The 20,167-nt window shown below is 49.6% G+C and overlaps 1 protein-coding gene across 2 annotated transcripts; it reads right to left on the reverse strand.

The window, feature by feature from the left end:
• Window positions 1-70: 70 nt before the first annotated feature.
• Window positions 71-19,792, reverse strand: GMPPA (GDP-mannose pyrophosphorylase A). Of its 2 annotated transcripts, none has more exons than XM_030208928.1 (13): window positions 19,774-19,792; window positions 19,366-19,419; window positions 13,057-13,154; window positions 12,469-12,572; window positions 11,214-11,406; window positions 11,030-11,089; window positions 10,684-10,814; window positions 9,317-9,451; window positions 5,918-6,015; window positions 5,777-5,823; window positions 2,719-2,811; window positions 521-689; window positions 71-305 (listed from the first exon to the last, which is right to left on the reverse strand). In XM_030208928.1, exons 2-13 carry the CDS (start codon window positions 19,403-19,405, stop codon window positions 205-207), a joined length of 1,269 nt encoding a protein of 422 aa, XP_030064788.1. In that variant the 5' UTR covers window positions 19,406-19,419; window positions 19,774-19,792; the 3' UTR covers window positions 71-204. The 2 variants fall into 2 exon arrangements, with proteins under 2 accessions (XP_030064788.1, XP_030064787.1); XM_030208927.1 differs by lacking the exon at window positions 19,774-19,792 and adding an exon at window positions 19,674-19,722.
• Between the last annotated feature and the right edge of the window lie 375 nt (window positions 19,793-20,167).

Raw genomic sequence — 20,167 nt, forward strand, 5'->3', positions numbered from 1 at the left:
AGGGGGTAGAAAGTAGGAGGTACAGGAACACTTTTGAACACGCTAAACCCACCCCACCCCACCCCACCCCACCAACCTCTGGCCCACTTCACCGGTGAGGAGATAGAAAAGCCCATTTCAGCTGTCATCTAGTGAACGAGGCCTGGTCCAAAGGTGTCTGAACTTGAGAGGCTATGTAAGTCTCTCTTGCTTTAGTGCTTCCTCCTAAAGGATGATCTGGTTTTTGAAGCTGCGAGTCAGTTCTTTGTGAGGAAGTACAATAGAGTTCAGAATGATGACCTCAGGAGGGATAGAAACATTACATCCTAGAGAGGAGAGAAGACAGAGAGCATGAGCGATGCATGTGCCATCAGTCCATGCAGGAAAAGCTGAAAAGTGCACAGCAAGAGGGAGCAGTATATCCAAGATAAGACTCCCTGTAAGCACAACAGTTGGCACATATAACCCCACAGCTGGGCACAATGTTGTTTTACAGCTGCTTTATTTGCCCCAGCGGTATGGATCGGTGGCGCAATCTTACCTAGGATGGTGATAGAGGGGGTAAGTTTGCCATCTCTGAAGAGGGTTTCACTGTCCATTTTTGCATGAGGATCATTGGGGTTGGGGTCACTGGGTGTTCCCTCCACTCGTGCCCACCGACCAATGCTGCTATCCCAACCCACAATGCTGTTCAGCACACAGCTGTGATCCTGGAGGAGAGAACAGGAGAGATGTGAAAGGGGACCATGCAGCACTGCGGCTTGCGCTCTCCACTACAGCTAACTACCTCCTTCCACTATCCCTTGCTCTGTGCCTCTGGTGAGTTTTACTATTCCTCTGCTGCAGCTATGCCTTGGCCTCTCATTTCTATTTGTCTCTGATATCAGCCACGTACCCAGTTAAGCTGAAGCAGCTAAATAGAGCTGGTTGAAGTTAATAGGAAATGCTAACAAGTTAACTTAAACCTACTAATTTGTGTGGTCCTTTAACGGGATGGTACTGAATATCCTGCTTGTGACAGGTGGAATAGGAATTTTTTTTTATTTTTATTTAAAAGCAGCAGGTTAGTGCTATACTGCAGTCCAGCATGCCCAATTGCAACTAGGGAAGTGTAGGAGGCAGTCAGCAAGGGGAGGAATCTTAAAACCACCAGTTTCTGTCTGGAGTTTCCTGGACAAATGGTTTTAAATGTAAACTCCTGCAATGTTCACTGCTATTTAAAGAAGAAAGAATTAAAGCTTTTTAACTGAGCAAAGGCAGGTTTGTACACAACCATACCACAAACACATTTTCGTTGTCCTTTATTCCCCCCCCCCCCCCCCCGGAAAAAAAAACTCTGTGGGAACAGCACATGGACTTGTGGGAAAGCCCGGTTGGAGGAAGAGAAAGTGTGCTCACCAATTGCCTTGCACCTGATTCAGTGCAGAGTATGCAGGTACTTTGCAATTTCCACAGGGGCTGCTCATTACTGACTCTAATTCAAGTGAAGACAAAGATGATAAAACTAAGCTGCCTACATTAAAGGCAAATGAACAATCTGGGCTAAAATTTCACATCTGACTTCTCCACTTGTTATGGTAACATCTTTATGCCTTTAGGAGAGCGTGGATATGTTGTGCTGACCTTTCTTTAAAATGTGAGACTGAGGCCCTGAAGCAGCCGTGCGAAATGCTGGCCACCGTCGGCTCGACACATTAATAATAGAAAGAGAAACACAGCACGTTACGCTGGCCAGGAAGCACCCACCATAAAGATAAGTGTGGTGTTTATCGATTTCAAATAAATGTAGTTAATTGCCTATGAAGTCCTCACCAGCAGGTTTTTTTTGGCCAATGATGAAAGCAGGGTCCATGGACCCGTTATAGCTTCAACAGATCGATTCAGGACCTGGAAGCTCTTTGAGGCCTTTTTCCCTGCTGGTTATAATACAGCTTGAGCTGTAGGTACCGTGTTTCCCCGAAAATAGGGCATCCCCATAAAATAAGACCTACCGAGGTTTTTGGTGCCCTTGGAAAATATAAGGCCTCCCCCGAAAGTAAGGCCTAGCAAAGTTTTTTCCTTTTACCGGTAAGTAGGGTGGCGACCCCACCCCCCTCCGTCGCTCCGAAACTAACCTGAACTTAAGCCTCCTTTCACTTTCCTTCCAGTTCGCAGGAGCAGCAGGGCAGGCCTCTCCTTCCTTCTGTGCCCCACCCTCGCCTGACATTACGTTAGGTCAGGCGAGGGCGGGACACGGAAGGAAGGAGTGGCCTGCCCTCCTGCTTGCTGCGAACTGGAAGGAAAGTGAAAGGAGGCTTAAGTTCAGGTTAGTGTCGGAGCGACGGAGGGGGGTGGGGTCCGGCAACTGCAGGTGGGAGCGCCATCTCGGGGGGGGGGGGGGGGGGGGCGGTTACCGGTAGTTGCAGGAGCGACGGAGGGAAGGTGGGCAGGCCCCGAAATACTAAGACATCCCCTGAAAATAAGACCTAACGCCTTTTTGGGCGCAAAAATTAATATAAGACAGTGTCTTATATTTGGGGAAACACTGTAGTTTCATGTCATTTGTTGACAGCAGATCCTTTTTTTTGTGTATTTATATATTGTAGTAGATCTGCATCCGAACAATACTGAATGTAGTTTATCTTACTTCCCCCATACCACCTCCGCAGAAGGTCTTCCATATTTACCTGTCCTTAAGCTGCTGCCTGGAGTCTCTCACTATGGCCCCCTCCCTCCACAGCACATCTGCCAGCCTCTTACCTGTAGTACAGCCCCATGCAGGATGATGGATTCTCGTACTCTCACACCAGCTCCCACTGTCACACCTTCCCCAATAGAGACATTGGGACCCAGCTGAGGGAAAATAGGAGAGAAGGGAGATTCATTATCACAAACCAGCTCATGTGAGACTCTACAGAACTCAGCCTAGCTCTCTTTCCTCACATTACATTTTTGCAGCATCTCCCTGTTTTTCACAGTTCCTTTTTTTCTTTCTTTTCAAGTCTAATCACAGCATCCAAGTACATGCATCCCCTGGCTCTGATCCTTCTTTTCTTTTGGGTTAATAACTTATGGAACCTTAGTTTACCAGGTTCCATGCTCTTCCACAGTTCACAACAGATTTAGGATGGGAAAAATTTAGATCTTAACCTGCTAATTTCCTTTCCTTTAGTCCCTCCAGACTGGCCCACCTGGATGGGCTATGCATGCCTATGAGCAGACGGAAACAGATCTTCAGACTTCTACGTGATCCATCAGTCTGAACTAGTCTGGAAGCATATGTTGAACATTTGCCATGGCAGTCAAATCTAGTGACCCATGAGAAGGTTCTGGGGCTGGGAGGAACTTTTCTCCTCCTGTTTCTGGGTTTTAGAGGAACAGCAGCAGTCCCCATAGCATTTACTTGTGCTATTTATTCTCTAACTCGAGCATCCCCTGCCCCCAGGAAGAAGACGTCTCATTTTGGGGTTTGGCTTTGGGTAGGGGGCTGGGCATCTGAAGCAGTGAAGAAAATCAGCTCATGCAGCACTGAGAGGAGAGAGGTACAATAAAGTGCTTTGGAACGGTAGTCAAGATGTTTCTTTCCTAAGAAATTTCCAAAGGTTTCTGCTACCTTTTATACATGCTCTGAAAAGGTTGGGAGTAGTGGGTGGGCTGGGGGCCAGGTGAGCCCAGCAGGCCTTGTTGTAGCTCCTTGTGTGCATAGGCAAGTCGATGGAGGGTTAAACTCGGATTGTGATTGGTCCTGGGGAACTGGGTTCGATTCCCACTGCAGGCACAGGCAGCTCCTTGTGACTCTGGACAAGTCACTTAACCCTCCATTGCCCCAGGTACAAATAAGTACCTGTATATGATATGTAAGCCGCATTGAACCTGCTATGAGTGGGAAAGCGTGGGGTACAAATGTAATAAAAATATACTCTGGAAGAAAGGCAGCATTAGGACATGGTTGTCAATGCTCAGAACTGAGATCAGCCTTGCTAAGACTGTTATTGGTCAGGCCCCACTGTCTATGTTGGATATAGTAAAGATTCCAGCAAGAAATTGTAATAGTTCATCTAAACACTTTCTTAACCCATCATTATCCAGGTGCATCGAAGGTTAGATATCAGAAGAGATATCTTCTACTACTTCCACTTTTCAAGCTACTAAAATTTGGAATGTACTACCATGGTCCTTGAATGTAGGTCTAATTACAAACAATTTTGAAAAGCTTTGAAAATGCATAGTTCTGAAAAAGAAAAAGAGTAGAGTTAGTTGGGTTGGTTAATCTAATCTTTGCTATTGTGAACTATCCTGAGGAATTGCTCAGTTAGTCTTTTGTAAAACACCTAGATCTAGTTTGATAATGGCAGGACATTTTAAATACCTCAACATAAATGCATGAAGGCAAGTCTTTTTCAACTGAAAAGAAGCTCAGGCATGGGATGAAGATAAAATAGAATTAGAAATAATCTAAGGAAATACTTCTTTGTGGAAAGGGTGATGGATGCATGGAACAGTCTAGTGCAAGTGGTGGAGACCAATACTGAATCCAAATACATAGATCGCTAAGGGAGAGTAAGTAGATGGTATGGATGGGCAGATTCAATAGGCCATGTGCTCTTTATCTAATCTCATTTTCAATGCTTAACCTACTCACCCAAAGGTAACAAAACATAGCAGGTTAAGCCTCAGTTGCACATTGCTTAAACTAGCCTGACACCTCCTCCAACCAAAGTATTGTTTTTTCAGAAGGTCCCTTGATTAGGGCTTCTTCGTGTTGTCAATAAGTGATTAGAAACTTCAGAATTCTTTCAAATTGAGATATTAATTTTGATGCTTTATTAAAGTAGCTTTAGTCTTTTTTTTAGATCAGTACGATTTGCTGATGTTGATTCATGTATTTGTTATATCTTGATTGGGGCTGTGTAAGTCTCTGTTATGGCGTCTTCCGTTTCTTTTGTCAAATGGGCTGCTGTATTTCAAACCCTCTTCTCACATTACTCCAGATTTAGCAATGCGCCAATGGAGCTCTGAATTCAGTTTATAGTATTAGGTTTGAGTTTTCAAGCTTGCTTTGGGACGGTCCATAAGGCAAGAATATGAACCTCTGGGAGCACTACTCTTCACAACAGTCTTTGCTTTGGATCCTGGATAACACGAGGTTACGAACTATCTGTAAGTATGCTTTTTCTATGACAGGTCCTAAAATTGTGACATGATTTACTGTTTGACCTGTGTTCTGTAAGAGTGTATTCTACTTTAAAAAAAATGAAGTTTTTTCCTAAGATTTTAAACTACATTTTACATGCTTTATTTTATGGTTTTCTTGATTATTCTTTAATACTTACTATTCTACTTTAGCTGATGCATAGAACAAAGCGATTTACATACTAATGAAAAACAAGACAGGAAAAGGAACTCCAATATCATATAGTGCAGATGAGGAAAGAAACACAATGCACATGAAACAAACCACGGAAGAAACAATGGGACGAGATCAGAGGGAGGTGAAAAGGGAAAGGAATGGAAGTCGCCAGAACTCTGATCAATCACGGGTTAGAAGTTTTTAATTTTGTTCCACCTTTTGAACAACTTGGTGGAGTGTTATCAAATGTAGTAAAAGTAAATTAACTGGACAGTGCCCCAGAAACCAGCCTTCTGCTTCAGCCCCAGTGCCTCCAAAGTGGCATACAGACAGCATAGGCCCCTTGACCATGTGAGAGGCTAGACGTCCCTGTTTTCTGCGAGTGCTTTCTCTCATCTATATTATTACAATTGGATAACTTGCTCAGTGGTGTATCACAATTAGTCAACTTGAATTTGCTGTACTCACCACAGTGCTTTCATGGATAGTGGCAGTTGGATGGATGTACACATTCCCTGCAACACAAAGGAAAAAGTATCGCAATATACAGTGTAAATTCACACCAGTGTGGAAGACGCTCAGGAGGGACTTCTGGACAGCTGCTGTTACCTTTAATGATGGGGCCCTCTGTCTGATTATGGGTCAGTCTCTCAGGGTGAGATGTGTTGTATCTGTCCAGATACAGGCGGCTGGCATAAATAGCTGACCTATCACAAAAGAATTGGAAAATTTGTTAAAATACTTTTATTCCTCATGCCTGAAAGAGTAGCCTACTGGGTTCAAGTAGTAGGCTGCAAAAACAGGGAAGTTAGTTTATTACTGCTTCCCTTGGACTCATCTCCTCTCCCCTAATACTTCACTTTTCCATGGCACATGGCTCAGCCTCTTTCATCCTCTACTGAAGATATGACAAATCAATCATTCTCATTTGCTTATCATATTAAGCAAACATTACTACAAAATAGCTTGTAACATACCAGGGGCGTATCTGCGTGGGGCTACAGGGGCCTGGGCCCCCGCAGATTTCGCCCTGGACCCCCCTACCACAGACCCTCTCCACCTCCCCCTCCCTCCCGCCCGCCACCAACCCGTCGCCGATCTTTGCTGGCGGGGGACCCCAAGCCCCCGCCAGCCGAAGTCCTCTCTTCCGTGCAGGATGCAAGTTTCAACGCTTCCTGTTCTTCTGAGTCTGACGTCCTGCACGTACAACGTGCAGAACGTCAGACTCAGAATTTGGAATTCAGTCTGACGTCCTGCGCGTTGTACGTGCAGGACGTCAGACTCAGAAGAACAGGAAGCGTTGAAACTTGCAGCGGCGCAGCCTGCATGGAAGAGAGGACCTCGGCTGGCGGGGGGTTGGGGTCCCCCGCCAGCAAAGGTAAGTGACAGCAGCGGGGGAGGGTGTCAGTGGTGGCGAGGGGGGGGGGGATCGGTGGCACCGGGGGCGGGGGGGGGGGGCTAAAATGTGCCCCCTCCCTCTGGCTCTGGCCCCCCCTACCGCCCGAGTCCAGATACGCCCCTGTAACATACATGTGATGAAAAAAGGACCTTGTCTGTGACTTCTTTGTTCCTTAATGCATTTCCCTTGGTTGGCCAGCAGATGGTGACTGTCTTTTGTAAAGCTGTTACAGAAGTGACCCTTTTTTCCTGCCTGAGCTGTGAGGAAATCTTTAGTCTCAGTAACAGGCAGATGATCAAAAGCCCTGCGGTGTTCCAAACAGTGCTCTAAAATAGCGCTGGAATAGCGTGGGGCTTTACCGCACCGATGATCAGAGATAATGCATGCAAATTTAAGCACGCAATTATCTCTGATCATGGGGTAGAAGTGCGGGAGAATTGTGCCTGAGCATGCGCTCAGCACAATCCTCCTGCACTTGTTTGACAGATCTGGGCTGTCAAAAGCCCAAACCTGTCAAACACAGGGCTGCAGGTCCATGGGACCACCAGGCCCTGACTACCCCTGCCCCGAGCAACGGGGGCTGGAGAACCAGTGGACCTCCGGTCCCCCCGATGATCCCCCCCCCCCCCCAGGTTCAGGGAGGGCTGGAGATCCGGTGGGTCTCCAGCCCCCCCCCCCCAAACCCCCAGAAAATGGTCCCTGGTGGTCTAGTGGCTGCTGGCCAAACCCCCTCCCACCCAGCGAGCGACACCAACTACACCCCCCCCCCCCCCAGCGTTGTCTGACCAATCCCTGGTGGTCCAACGTAAAGGACAACCCCCTCCCGGCCCCCCCTAACTTAGTTGGAGGAGGGATGCAGCATGCCTCCCTCCTCTTCATTGGGTTGACGCTGCTGCAAAATGGCGGCGCCCAGTGTATCCTGGGATGTGCTGGGCGGGGCTACAGACCATGTAAGGTAATCACTCCCTTACATGGTCTGTAGCCCTGCCCAGCGCATCCCAGGATGCACTGGGCAGGGCTGGGCGCCACCATTTTGCAGCAGCATCAACCCAAGGAAGAGGAGGGAGGCAGGCTGCGTCCCTCCTCCAACTAAGGTAGGGGGGCCAGGAGGGGGTTGTCCTAGATTGGTCGGACAACGCTAGTGGTGGTGGTGGGGAGTTGGCAGGCGGCCACTAGACCACCAGGGATCATTTTCTGGGGGTTTGGGGGGGTGGGCTGGAGACCCACCGGATCTCCAGCCCTCCCTGAACCTGTGGGGGGGGGGGGGGGGGGGAGTGGGATCATCGGGGGGACCGGAGGTCCACCAGACCTCCCGCCCACTGTTGGCAGGTTTGCTTTGGGGGGGGGGGGAAACGGGGGCCTGCCAGAATGCAACTGCATGCTCGACAGGGCTCACCATTCCTCCCCAATGATCTGCAAACCCTAACGCCAGCTCGGAGCTGGCGTAGGGTTTGCTGCAGCCAGCGACCCAAATTTTGGCGCGCTGGTCGCTGATTAGTGGGGATCAATGCGCTGAGCCCTGTTTAGCATGCATTTGCATGCTACGTGCAAAGAGCCCTCGATTGCTCTAAGCATGGGGCGGTAGCAAACGCCGGCACTAGTATGGCGCTAACAGCCTCTAGCGCCAGCGTTTGCTTTTGATCATGAGGGCCTAAGGGAGTACAGAGTTGAACATCTCTGTCCTGAGACCCTGTTCAAGGTTTGTGAGCAGTTAATTTCCTGAAGCTTCCAAGGCGCTACCCAGGTAGTCACAAAGTGTTTAGATAGCGTTAATACTGATTCTTCTTCAGCTACCTGTTACTTTTCAATCTGTTTCCATGCGGAAGTGTCGAACCTGCAAAAACTGGTTTACCGGATGTAAAGAACAAGTCATCAAGAAACTCCAAACTGCCCAAAACACAGTAGCCAGACTCATATTTGGAGAAACGAAATACAAAAGCACCAAACCCCCTAAGAGAAAAACTACAGTGGCTCCCACTGCAAGAACGTATTACGTTCAAAATCTGCACTCTGGTTCATAAAATCATTCACGGCGAGGCCCCGGTCTACATGTCAGACCTCATAGACTTACCAACCAGGAACACAAAAAGGTCAGCACGCACATTCCTGAATCTCCACTACCCCAGTTGCAAAGGACTTAAATATAAATGATTATATGCATCCAGCTTCTCCTCCATAAGCACACAACTATGGAATGCACTACCAAACGTCATAAAAGCAATGCACGACATAACTAATTTCTGTCTTTTACTAGGGAAAACAGCCAAAAGTTGTTGTGCTGGAAGATCTCTGGGAACCCAAAGAGCCTGGAGCAGATTTTTTGAAGCACTAGTCCAGAACCTGCCATTATCTGCTGCAGACAGAATACTGTTAAGGAGTTCATCCACACAATCCCTGTTTTACAGGGATGATGCCACTGAAAGTTTGTGGCTCTCTGTCTCCATTTGCTGGCAGGGAGTCAAACCCTGAAACGGATAAGGAACAATAAACCTTGCAGTATAAGGAGCAATCAATAAAAATGGGATATTGGGGAGTGTTAAAGGTTCCTTCAGCGACATATGTTCCCCCATTCTTCTACCCTCTCCCTCCCCTCTTCTCTCGATGCTCACCCTGCTGATTTTATTTGACTCCAGAAGCCGTCAGTTTTGAAGACGTAGAGTCTTCCATGCCCTGCCAAGGCTGTGAAGACATCCTGCTCCAGGCGGATCATCTCTGCACGTTGCCAGCCGTTAATATTCTCCTCACTACAGGACAGGGCGTCAGACAAAAAGGCAGAGAAGAAACAGAAAAACATTTCATCAGCTAGTACATTACCATCTAGGCAGGAATGCAGAATCTAAGTGCAGGGACTTTGCTTTGGGTACGAGAGGTCTCGCATGAGCCCTCTGGTTTTAGGGAACACACCAAATCAGAGAAAAATATTGTTGTTGTTTTAATCTTGCTCTGGAATTTATTGTTAGAGAAAGTGGTAAAAGCACATCATAGCTGGGTTTAAAAACAGATTTGGCCATAATGCATTATTAGACAAGTGGTTCCCAAACCTGGTCCTGGAGGCACCCCAGCCAGTCAGGTTTTCAGGATATCCACAATGAATATTCATGAGAGAGATCTGCACTGAGGTAGACAATCTCAGGATAAGCAGCCTGGAACAGATTTTTGGGAGGATCCTGAAGGGCCGCTGTTGGAAAGAAAATACTAGGCTTCCGCTAGGTAAGTTTTTCTATTCTTATAAGGGACAAACTGAAAGGGCCCCACCCATCCCAAACAGAACTACATGTCCTGTACTATTGCACCATACCTGCCTGCCCCCACCTCTACCTGTCAGATTTGTGCTCAAAAGCTCCCAGGATCAAAACAAACAATGAACCCAACAGTTCAAAGCTGCTTGACAATCCCATGTCCTCCAATGGGGAGGGGGGGGGGGGGGGGGACACATTATCTGTGCAGGGAGGAAAGCGATACTGCCACAATCAAAGACAGCTGAATATAAACCCTGGTGAACTGACTGTGGCTCAGCACAGAGGCTCCAGCACTGGGAACTATTACACTACAGGACAGTCCTTGAAAGTGCACAATAGAGTTATTTGTCCAATTGCTAAGCAGAAATTTAGCATGTACCTGATGTGGATAATGGCTCCCTAATGAGTACAGAGTGGGAGTAAACAGTATATGGCTAGACTGAATGAAGTGTTCTACTGCATCAATGCATATCATTTACTAATAACGAGGTATCTAGCCTATAGAGAATGACCAAGGTATTCTGCAAGTTAGTGGATGGAACAGATCGGTCAGTGAGACTGGCAGAAACGCATACTTACCTGGGGAAATAACATCTCATGAAGGATGACAGGAGGATCACAGAGCCTGAAAAGAGGAGGTATGAATAGAATCCAGACACCCCGACATTCAGTCTGAATGGCTCACAGGAGGCTGTGACGGGAATGGAAAGAATAGGGGTTGGAAATAAGACACTCACAGGAACGGCTGTTGATGGTTGCGGTGGAACACCTCTCCGATGTGCTGGAAGATGGCAGGTGTGAACAGGTAGATCCCACAGTTAATCACATTGCTGACAAAGGTGCTGGGTTTCTCCACATAGTGCAAAACCTTGGAGAATATTAGACAGAAGTGACCATTTATGCAAGGCATGAGGGAAACAGTAACAAGGGAAGAGGGAGATGCATAGGACAGAGAAGAATATGGGGCAGGCGAGGAAACGATGTGAGAAGGGAATAAGAATGTTCTTTAAAATGGGATAAAACTAGCTTGTAGTGCATGGGTCTGGTGATCAGAGTGATGAACAGTTGGCGTGACCATCTTACCTCTTGTGTGTCAGCCTTGGCCACGATGCAGCCATAGTTCAGTGACTGGGTCCTGTTTGCCTGTGGAATGCATTGAGCAGAATGAGTCTTACCATGTCACACTACTCAAGTCCTTAGTAAGCCCTAACCTCAGCCCTTGGATTTTCCTCACACAGACCCCTGCAAGCTCCAAAGCCCTTCTTACTGTAGCTCCCAGCATAATGAAGCTGTGCGTGTCCCCTTGGTGCTTCTGAAAATCCAGCATCTCAAGGAGTGGAAACTCAGAGCAGACATCAGCATTCATGACAAAGAAGGCTTCAGGGCCACCAGACAGAATCTGATCACGGAAGTGATAAATCCCACCTCCTGTGCCCAGGGCAGCGTACTCCTGCAGATACCTGAAAGAAAAACAGCAAGGATTATCCAAGCAGGCTGGAGGTAGCAAGTTACTGTCCAGCAAGGTGACATGAAGAAATCCTGAGCTAGCAATGTGGCAGGCTGTGGTGGCACTGGGCTGCAACTCCCCAAAATCCAACCTGATGCTGATGATGGCAGGATACTATCCAGCAAGGACACAGAACTCAGCATCCAGATGTTTGAGCAAGAGCCTCACTATAGCTTTAGCAGCTGTTTAAATAACATTTCCACAGGGAGTGAATTAAGTACCATTTCTTGAGTGCTCATCTATCCAAGATGGTAGAGAAGAAGGGCTGCATTTCGATTAAAATTTGAATCGTGAATAATGGTATCCCCTCCCCCCGCCCCCAACTCTTTGCGACTCTGGGCAAAATCACATAACCCTCCACTGCTTAGAGTCACAAAGAGCTGCAGTGGGGGGAAAAAAAAAACAACAAACCTTTAATCACACAATTAATCACAACTACAAATGTTTATCAATCTGCAGCCCTAAATAACCTCCCCTTTCTCAAAGCCACCCTAGCGGATTCTGGTGTGTTAATGCCGACACGGCCCGTTCACTCTGAATGGGCCGTGTTGGCATTGCTGTGTGGCTTTGTAAAAGGGGGCCTAAATTAAAGAATAAAAAGTAATGATAAAAAAAATTCAAAAATTGACAAATCACAAATTACAGAATCGAAAACAGCTTTACAGTTTTCAAAGCCTACTTCAGAAAAGCAGCCCTATAGAGAACCAAAGATGACGACACTGCTCTGGATAAGGAGCGATACCTCATAAGCAATCAAGCATCTGAGAAAGATTTTTAACGCTATAGATCAGAATAACTGAGTCAAATTGGTCTTTCTTTGCCATCACCTACTTTGGTACTAGGTTACATTCTCAGTATGATCACGGCCTTAGTTTTTAACCAGGGTATACATTTTAAAATAATCTAAAGTGGCCTGAATATTATTTACACCTTGCACAGGACTCTGAATGATCGTCCCCTATCTGCTCTCTGTGGCACAGTGACAGATTCTATGCTCTGAAAAAAAAAATCTTACCTAATAGGGATTTTAAACTCCTGCTGTGCTACGACCAGAAACTTGTTCAGAGCTTCATTTGGCTGGTAAAATCCGACTAGCAAAATTTCCTTCATGTTTGGAACCTGGGGAAAGATTATCACACACAAAAGTCAATTAGGATTTTGAAGGAAAGCAATTATCACATAGAAAGCACCAAAGGTCCATCCCGCTGCAATCGGATCAGCAGCTGCCCCCAATCATAACCAAGTGAGGACGGCCACTGCCCCCTTTCTCATGACATCTCTCTCCCCTCCCTACCTGGCTGCCCCCCTCTCCAGCCTAATGATCAACTGACAGCCCCTACCCTCTTCCCCATGAGGAGTGAATTGATCTCCCTCTATGAGAAGTACATGATCACAACAAGGAAGTGACAGCCATGACTTACTCTTCTCCTCTGCAAAAATGTGGGCTAAGTAGATCCTCTAAAACTTGGAGAAATCTATAATAATTAGCACATGAAATTACTCCCACCCAGGTACAACAAATCCCAGTGAGCTTCTCACCCAAGAGCAGACAGTAAATAAGGCCGACCACTAAAGAGAATGAACATCTTTTCCTTCCTGTTACCTGGCTGCAGGCCTCAATGTGGTGTTGAATCATGGGAACCCCAGCTACCGGAAAGAGGGGTTTTGGCACCTCAAAAGATAAGGGGCGGAACCGAGTCCCTAGTAGAAGGAAGGCACAAAGGAAATCTTGTTAAATGGAAAAAACTCATCTTATCAGAAATGTGGCACAGAACACACCAGGCTCACTCACTGTACTACAGCTCACAGTCAAAGTAGGTCACAGAAACATCTGCAGTATACATCCCTTCATTCAGAAATTAATATACATTCATCACTTCACTGGCTCCCTGTCCGTTTCCGCATACAATTCAAACTCCTCTTACTGACTTACAAGTGCCTTCACTCTGCAGTTAAAATATGTTTCACTAAATTAAAAGATAGACATAATGGGCATCTCTGAGACCAGGAGGAAGGAAGATAACCAATGGGACATTTTCATATCAGAGTACAAATGATATCGTAGTGATAGGGTGGATCGAATTGGTGGAGGGGTAGCATTGTATATTAACGATAGCCTTGAATCAAATAGATTGAAGATTCTGCAGGAAACAAAACACTTCTTGGAATTACTGTGGCTAGAAATTCCATGTGTAAAGGGGAAAAGGATAGTGATAGGAGTGTACCACCGTCCGCCTGGCCAGGACTTATTTTTATTTTTTTGTTACATTTGTACCCTGCGCTTTCCCACTCATGGCAGGCTCACTGCGGCGGGCAATGGAGGGTTAAGTGACTTGCCCAGAGTCACAAGGAGCTGCCTGTGTCTGAAGTGGGAATCGAACTCAGATCCTCAGTTCCCCAGGACCAAAGTCACGGATGCAGAAATGTTAAAGGAAATTAGGGAGGCTAACAAACTCGGCAACACAATAATAATGGGTGATTTCAATTACCCCGATATTGATCAGATAAATGTAACATTAGTGCAGGTTAGGGAACAATGTTCCCTCTAAGCGGAGCAACAAAAGAAAGCAGAAAAGGGCCTCCAAGGCTAGAACAATGGTACAGTTTTTAATAGAAAAAGACCAGACACAGGCCGTGTTTCGGCACAATGTGTGCCTGCCTCAAGAGGTCAAAATCAATATCCTTTGAGGTAAACAAGAGCACAAATAATTCTTTAATGGACTCTTTTTAAAGGAAATCATGCTGAGCACTCTTGAAGATAACAGCTGATTCCATCTTTGCTTACATCCTATGCTATTACCATGTTTTATTGTGTATTGTGTTGACGTTGTAAGTAGTATACTATAACTAGTGTCATACTTTGTATCGTCGTTTGAATAGTTTTACTGCTGTAACTGTCTATTGCTTATGTTTGACTTATTCTTGCTGTGCACCACCTTGAGTAGAGGAGTAGCCTAGTGCAGCAGACTTTGATCCTGGGGAACTGGGTTCAAGTCCCACTGCAGCTCTTTGTGACTGTGGGCAAGTCACTTAACCCTTCATTGCCCCAGGTACAAAATAAGTACCTGTATGTATATATGTAAACCACTTTGAATGTAGTTGCAAAATACCACAGAAAGGCAGTAGATCAAGTCCCATTTCCCTTTCCTTCAAAAAGGTGATAAATCCTAATAAATAAACAAAGATTTACCCAATGAACGGAGTTCCCAGGAAGGAAAAGGAAGAAAAAAAGGAAGGAGTTGAAGGTGATTTGGATGAGAATTCAAGGTTAATCTTGTGAACCTTATCATGAAAAGTACACAGCCAAAGTCTGGGGAGAAAGTGAAGGGGGAGGTGGAGGTGAAGGCACTTTGAGGAGAGAGTTCAGTGTGGCAAAGAGACGCTGAGGGTTTGAGCCAAGAGAGTTTGTCAACTGGATGTAGTAGTCCTGTTTGGCAAGTGAAAGAGCAGACTGGAAGGAAGTCAGCAAGAATTTGAAATGTATGAAGTCAGCATGGGCACAGGATTTTAGCCAATGGTGTTCAGCAGATCGGGCACAGGAACGTAGGTAGTGGATTCTACAGGTCAGCCAAGGTTGGAGTTTGGTACGTCTTACAGAATGGGGAACGGAAGCAGTGAGAGTATCTAGAGCAGAGGAGAGAATCGTATTATAGGAAGAGACAGCCTCACTGACAGACTTCAATAACATAGTGGTTGAGAAGAGGTTTGAAACACTGGAGGAGAAAGTAGAAATGTCAATAGTCTGAAGATTCCTAAATGTATTGGTAGAGATTGGACGGTACTTAAGTGTGAAAGTTATCTCATGATGGTCAGAGAGGGGAAGAGCTGAGGCGCAGAAACTGGAGAGTGAGCAGTTTGAGAAGAAGATAAGATCAAGACAGTGGCCATTCTGGTGAGTAGGGTTAGTGGAGCACAGTTGAAGATTTAAGGAGGATCTTAAAGCGAGAAACTGAGAAGCGTAAGAGTCAGAGGGACCATTAGCATTAATGTTAAAATCCCCAAGAATGAGGGAAGGAGATGAAGGTTCAAGAAAGAAGCATCCCTGGACAGTGGTGGGGGTCAGAAAATCTGCACTGGTGAGGAAGCCAGAAATAAATGGAGGTCACTGAATTGGAAAAAATGGGCAGAGATGGGTCTGGCTCACTGACTGTCAGATTGTCTGTTTCAATGCAAGACTGGAGGAATTGGTGAGGGATGGGAGTGCAGATGCTCTGGGCCACAGTGACACAATCTGTGTTTTGATAGAGGATTCTGGGGAGGGGAGGGAATGGATCCTCAGGAGCTTAGTGGAGTTCGGGAGGCGGGGCTGGTGGTTGGGAGGCGGGGATAGTGCTGGGCAGACTTATACGGTCTGTGCCAGAGCCGGTGGTTGGGAGGCAGGGCTGGTGGTTGGGAGGCGGGGATAGTGCTGGGCAGACTTGTACAGTCTGTGCCAGAGCCGGTGGTGGGAGGCGGGGCTGGTGGTTGGGAGGCGAGGATAGTGCTGGGCAGACTTATACGGTCTGTGCCAGAGCCGGTGGTTGGGAGGAGGGGCTGGTGGTTGGGAGGTGAGGATAGTGCTGGGCAGACTTATACGGTCTGTGCCAGAGCCGGTGGTTGGGAGGAGGGGCTGGTGGTTGGGAGGCGAGGATAGTGCTGGGCAGACTTATACGGTCTGTGCCAGAGCCGGTGGTTGGGAGGAGGGGCTGGTGGTTGGGAGGTGAGGATAGTGCTGGGCAGACTTATACGGTCTGTGCCAGAGCCGGAGGTTGGAGGCGGGACTGGTGGTTGGGGATAGTGCTGGGCAGACTTATACGGTCTGTGCCAGAGCCGGTGGTTGGGAGGAGGGGCTGGTGGTTGGGAGGTGAGGATAGTGCTGGGCAGACTTATACGGTCTGTGCCAGAGCCGGTGGTTGGGAGGAGGGGCTGGTGGTTGGGAGGCGAGGATAGTGCTGGGCAGACTTATACGGTCTGTGCCAGAGCCGGTGGTTGGGAGGAGGGGCTGGTGGTTGGGAGGTGAGGATAGTGCTGGGCAGACTTATACGGTCTGTGCCAGAGCCGGAGGTGGGAGGCGGGACTGGTGGTTGGGAGGCGGGGATAGTGCTGGGCAGACTTATACGGTCTGTGCCAGAGCCGGTGGCGGGAGGTGGGGCTGGTGGTTGGGAGGCGAGGATTGTGCTGGGCAGACTTGTACAGTCTGTGCCAGAGCCGGTGGTGGGAGGTGGGGCTGGTGGCTGGGAGGCGGGGATAGTGCTGGGCAGACTTATACAATCTGTGCCAGAGCTGGTGGTTGGGAGGCGGGGATAGTGCTGGGCAGACTTATACGGTCTGTGCCAGAGCCGGTGGTTGGGAGGCAGGGCTGGTGGTTGGGAGGCGGGGATAGTGCTGGGCAGACTTGTACAGTCTGTGCCAGAGCCGGTGGTGGGAGGCGGGGCTGGTGGTTGGGAGGCGAGGATAGTGCTGGGCAGACTTATACGGTCTGTGCCAGAGCCGGTGGTTGGGAGGAGGGGCTGGTGGTTGGGAGGTGAGGATAGTGCTGGGCAGACTTATACGGTCTGTGCCAGAGCCGGTGGTTGGGAGGAGGGGCTGGTGGTTGGGAGGCGAGGATAGTGCGGGGCAGACTTATACGGTCTGTGCCAGAGCCGGTGGTTGGGAGGAGGGGCTGGTGGTTGGGAGGTGAGGATAGTGCTGGGCAGACTTATACGGTCTGTGCCAGAGCCGGAGGTTGGAGGCGGGACTGGTGGTTGGGAGGCGGGGATAGTGCTGGGCAGACTTATACGGTCTGTGCCAGAGCCGGTGGTTGGGAGGAGGGGCTGGTGGTTGGGAGGTGAGGATAGTGCTGGGCAGACTTATACACGGTCTGTGCGGGAGCCGGTGGTTGGGAGGAGGGGCTGGTGGTTGGGAGGCGAGGATAGTGCTGGGCAGACTTATACGGTCTGTGCCAGAGCCGGTGGTTGGGAGGAGGGGCTGGTGGTTGGGAGGTGAGTAGGGTTACCATTCGTCCAGATTTCCCCGGACATGTCCTCTTTTTGAGGGCATGTCCGGGGCGTCCGGCGGATTTTGCCTGCACCCACGTTTGTCCGGATTTCTGGACAAACGTGGGCGCGGGTGCGGGCAGGCGCGTGCGTGTGGGCGGGCGATTGGCGCCGTGGTAACCCTACTCCCGTCCCCTCCCCTTCCTTACCATGTTCCCTGGTGGTCTAGTGACGTCTTCGAGGCAGGAAAGAGCCCCCTCTTTCCTGCCTGGAGCGCTGCCTCCCCTGTGTATCATCCTCCTCGGTCTGGCTGGGGATTGAAAATGGCCGCCGAGAGTTGAACTCTCGCGAGGCCACTTCAACTCTCGGTGGCCATTTTGAATCTCCAGCCAGACCGAGGAGGATGCAGCAGGCAAGGACAGGCAGCGCTCCGGGCAGGAAAGAGGGGGCTCTTTCCTGCCCCGAAGAGAAGACCCTACTAGACCACCAGGGCTAGATAGTAAGTGAGGGGGGGAATATGTGAGGGGGGGGGGAACCATGTGACGGGGGGGGCGGGGAATAGAGGGGCGGAACGAGGACCCGAAGGGGGCGTGGCGGGGGTGGGGTATGAGGCGGGGCGGGGTAGGGGGCGTGACATGTGTCCTCTTTTTCAGAGGACACAAAATGGTAACCCTAGAGGTGAGGATAGTGCTGGGCAGACTTATACGGTCTGTGCCAGAGCCGGTGGCGGGAGGTGGGGCTGGTGGTTGGGAGGCGAGGATTGTGCTGGGCAGACTTATACGATCTGTGCCAGAGCCGGTGGCGGGAGGCAGGGCTGGTGGTTGGGAGGTGGGGATAGTGCTGGGCAGACTTATACGGTCTGTGCCAGAGCCGGTGGCGGGAGGTGGGGCTGGTGGTTGGGAGGCGAGGATTGTGCTGGGCAGACTTATACGATCTGTGCCAGAGCCGGTGGCGGGAGGCAGGGCTGGTGGTTGGGAGGTGGGGATAGTGCTGGGCAGACTTATACGGTCTGTGCCAGAGCTGGTGGCGGGAGGTGGGGCTGGTGGTTGGGAGGCGAGGATTGTGCTGGGCAGACTTATACGATCTGTGCCAGAGCCGGTGGCGGGAGGCAGGGCTGGTGGTTGGGAGGTGGGGATAGTGCTGGGCAGACTTATACGGTCTGTGCCAGAGCCGGTGGCGGGAGGTGGGGCTGGTGGTTGGGAGGCGAGGATTGTGCTGGGCAGACTTATACGATCTGTGCCAGAGCCGGTGGCGGGAGGCAGGGCTGGTGGTTGGGAGGTGGGGATAGTGCTGGGCAGACTTATACGGTCTGTGCCAGAGCTGGTGGCGGGAGGTGGGGCTGGTGGTTGGGAGGCGAGGATTGTGCTGGGCAGACTTATACGATCTGTGCCAGAGCCGGTGGCGGGAGGCAGGGCTGGTGGTTGGGAGGTGGGGATAGTGCTGGGCAGACTTATACGGTCTGTGCCAGAGCCGGTGGCGGGAGGTGGGGCTGGTGGTTGGGAGGCGAGGATTGTGCTGGGCAGACTTATACGATCTGTGCCAGAGCCGGTGGCGGGAGGCAGGGCTGGTGGTTGGGAGGTGGGGATAGTGCTGGGCAGACTTATACGGTCTGTGCCAGAGCCGGTGGCGGGAGGTGGGGCTGGTGGTTGGGAGGTGGGGATAGTGCTGGGCAGACTTATACGGTCTGTGCCAGAGCCGGTGGCGGGAGGTGGGGCTGGTGGTTGGGAGGTGGGGATAGTGCTGGGCAGACTTATACGGTCTGTGCCAGAGCCGGTGGCGGGAGGTGGGGCTGGTGGTTGGGAGGCGGGGATTGTGCTGGGCAGACTTATACAGTCTGTGCCCTGAAGAGCAAAGGTACAAATCAAAGTAAGGTATACACATGAGTTGTCTTGTTGGGCAGACTGGATGGACCGTGCTGGTCTTTTTCTGCCGTCATCTACTATGTTACTATGTCTCACCTTTCTGGGGGCCACCGATCAGGATCACAGCCTTCAGCATCTTCACAGTGTTGTCTGAAAGGAAAAGTACAGATAGGTTTACTGATGTGTGAGTGGGTCCTTGTGCCTGGGGGGCGTCTCCATGTGAAAAGACCACTTACAGGGTTGCAGGAGGAAACCAGCAGCAAAGCCTGTCATAAGGCAACAGCTGACACTCTATGGGGGAGGGGGAGGGGGAGGGAGTCAAGGAGATACCAACGCCACACGCATTCGGGGACAGAGGGGGGGGGGGGGAACAGTCTCTCCTCCCTCCCACGTCAAGCCAATACCTGAGGGGTCGCGCACCAATAACAGCCCGGCCCACAGTTCTCCGCCCCGCCCCTTGACACCACTTCTGATGACTCTCAGCAATGAATGATCCCGTCTTACCGGAAACAGGAAGTTGCGTCAGAAGAAAACGGGACCAACCGGAACAGGAGACGAAATGACGTATCCAGCCCGTTAGATCAGTTGGAAGCCAAACAATAGCAAAAGACTATTAGAAATAACGGACGGCCTATGCCTGGTCCAGCTGATGCCGTTGCAAAAGGAGGAGGACCAAGGTTGGTTGCTTTGTTTTGGGAGGACAGGGATGGCGTCAACGTGCGACGTCACTTAGCCTCCCGTTTCATTAGACTCGCCTCCTCCTTGGTACCGCCTCCAGCGCAGCCGCACTTGCTTTCACACTGAGAAGGGCTTACGGACCAATGACACACTGACACGTCCTCCACGTGCCCAGCATCAGCATCACAGCTCAGCTGACCTACTGGCGCGTGGCGGGTTC

This window comes from Microcaecilia unicolor, chromosome 7 (assembly GCF_901765095.1).
Source record: "Microcaecilia unicolor chromosome 7, aMicUni1.1, whole genome shotgun sequence".
In the NCBI taxonomy this organism is placed as follows: Eukaryota; Metazoa; Chordata; class Amphibia; order Gymnophiona; family Siphonopidae; genus Microcaecilia; species Microcaecilia unicolor.

What these genes read in the sequence shown, in the direction of transcription:
- GMPPA (XM_030208928.1), bottom strand. Translation starts at nt 19,405, where the DNA reads ATGCTGAAGGCTGTGATCCTGATCGGTGGCCCCCAGAAAG. An exon ending in CCAAGGCTGACACACAAGAG is followed by an intron (nt 10,815 to 11,029) that starts GTAAGATGGTCA and finishes ATATTCTCCAAG; the next exon opens with GTTTTGCACTATGTGGAGAA. An exon ending in CTATCCATGAAAGCACTGTG is followed by an intron (nt 2,812 to 5,776) that starts GTGAGTACAGCA and finishes ATTTTCCCTCAG; the next exon opens with CTGGGTCCCAATGTCTCTAT.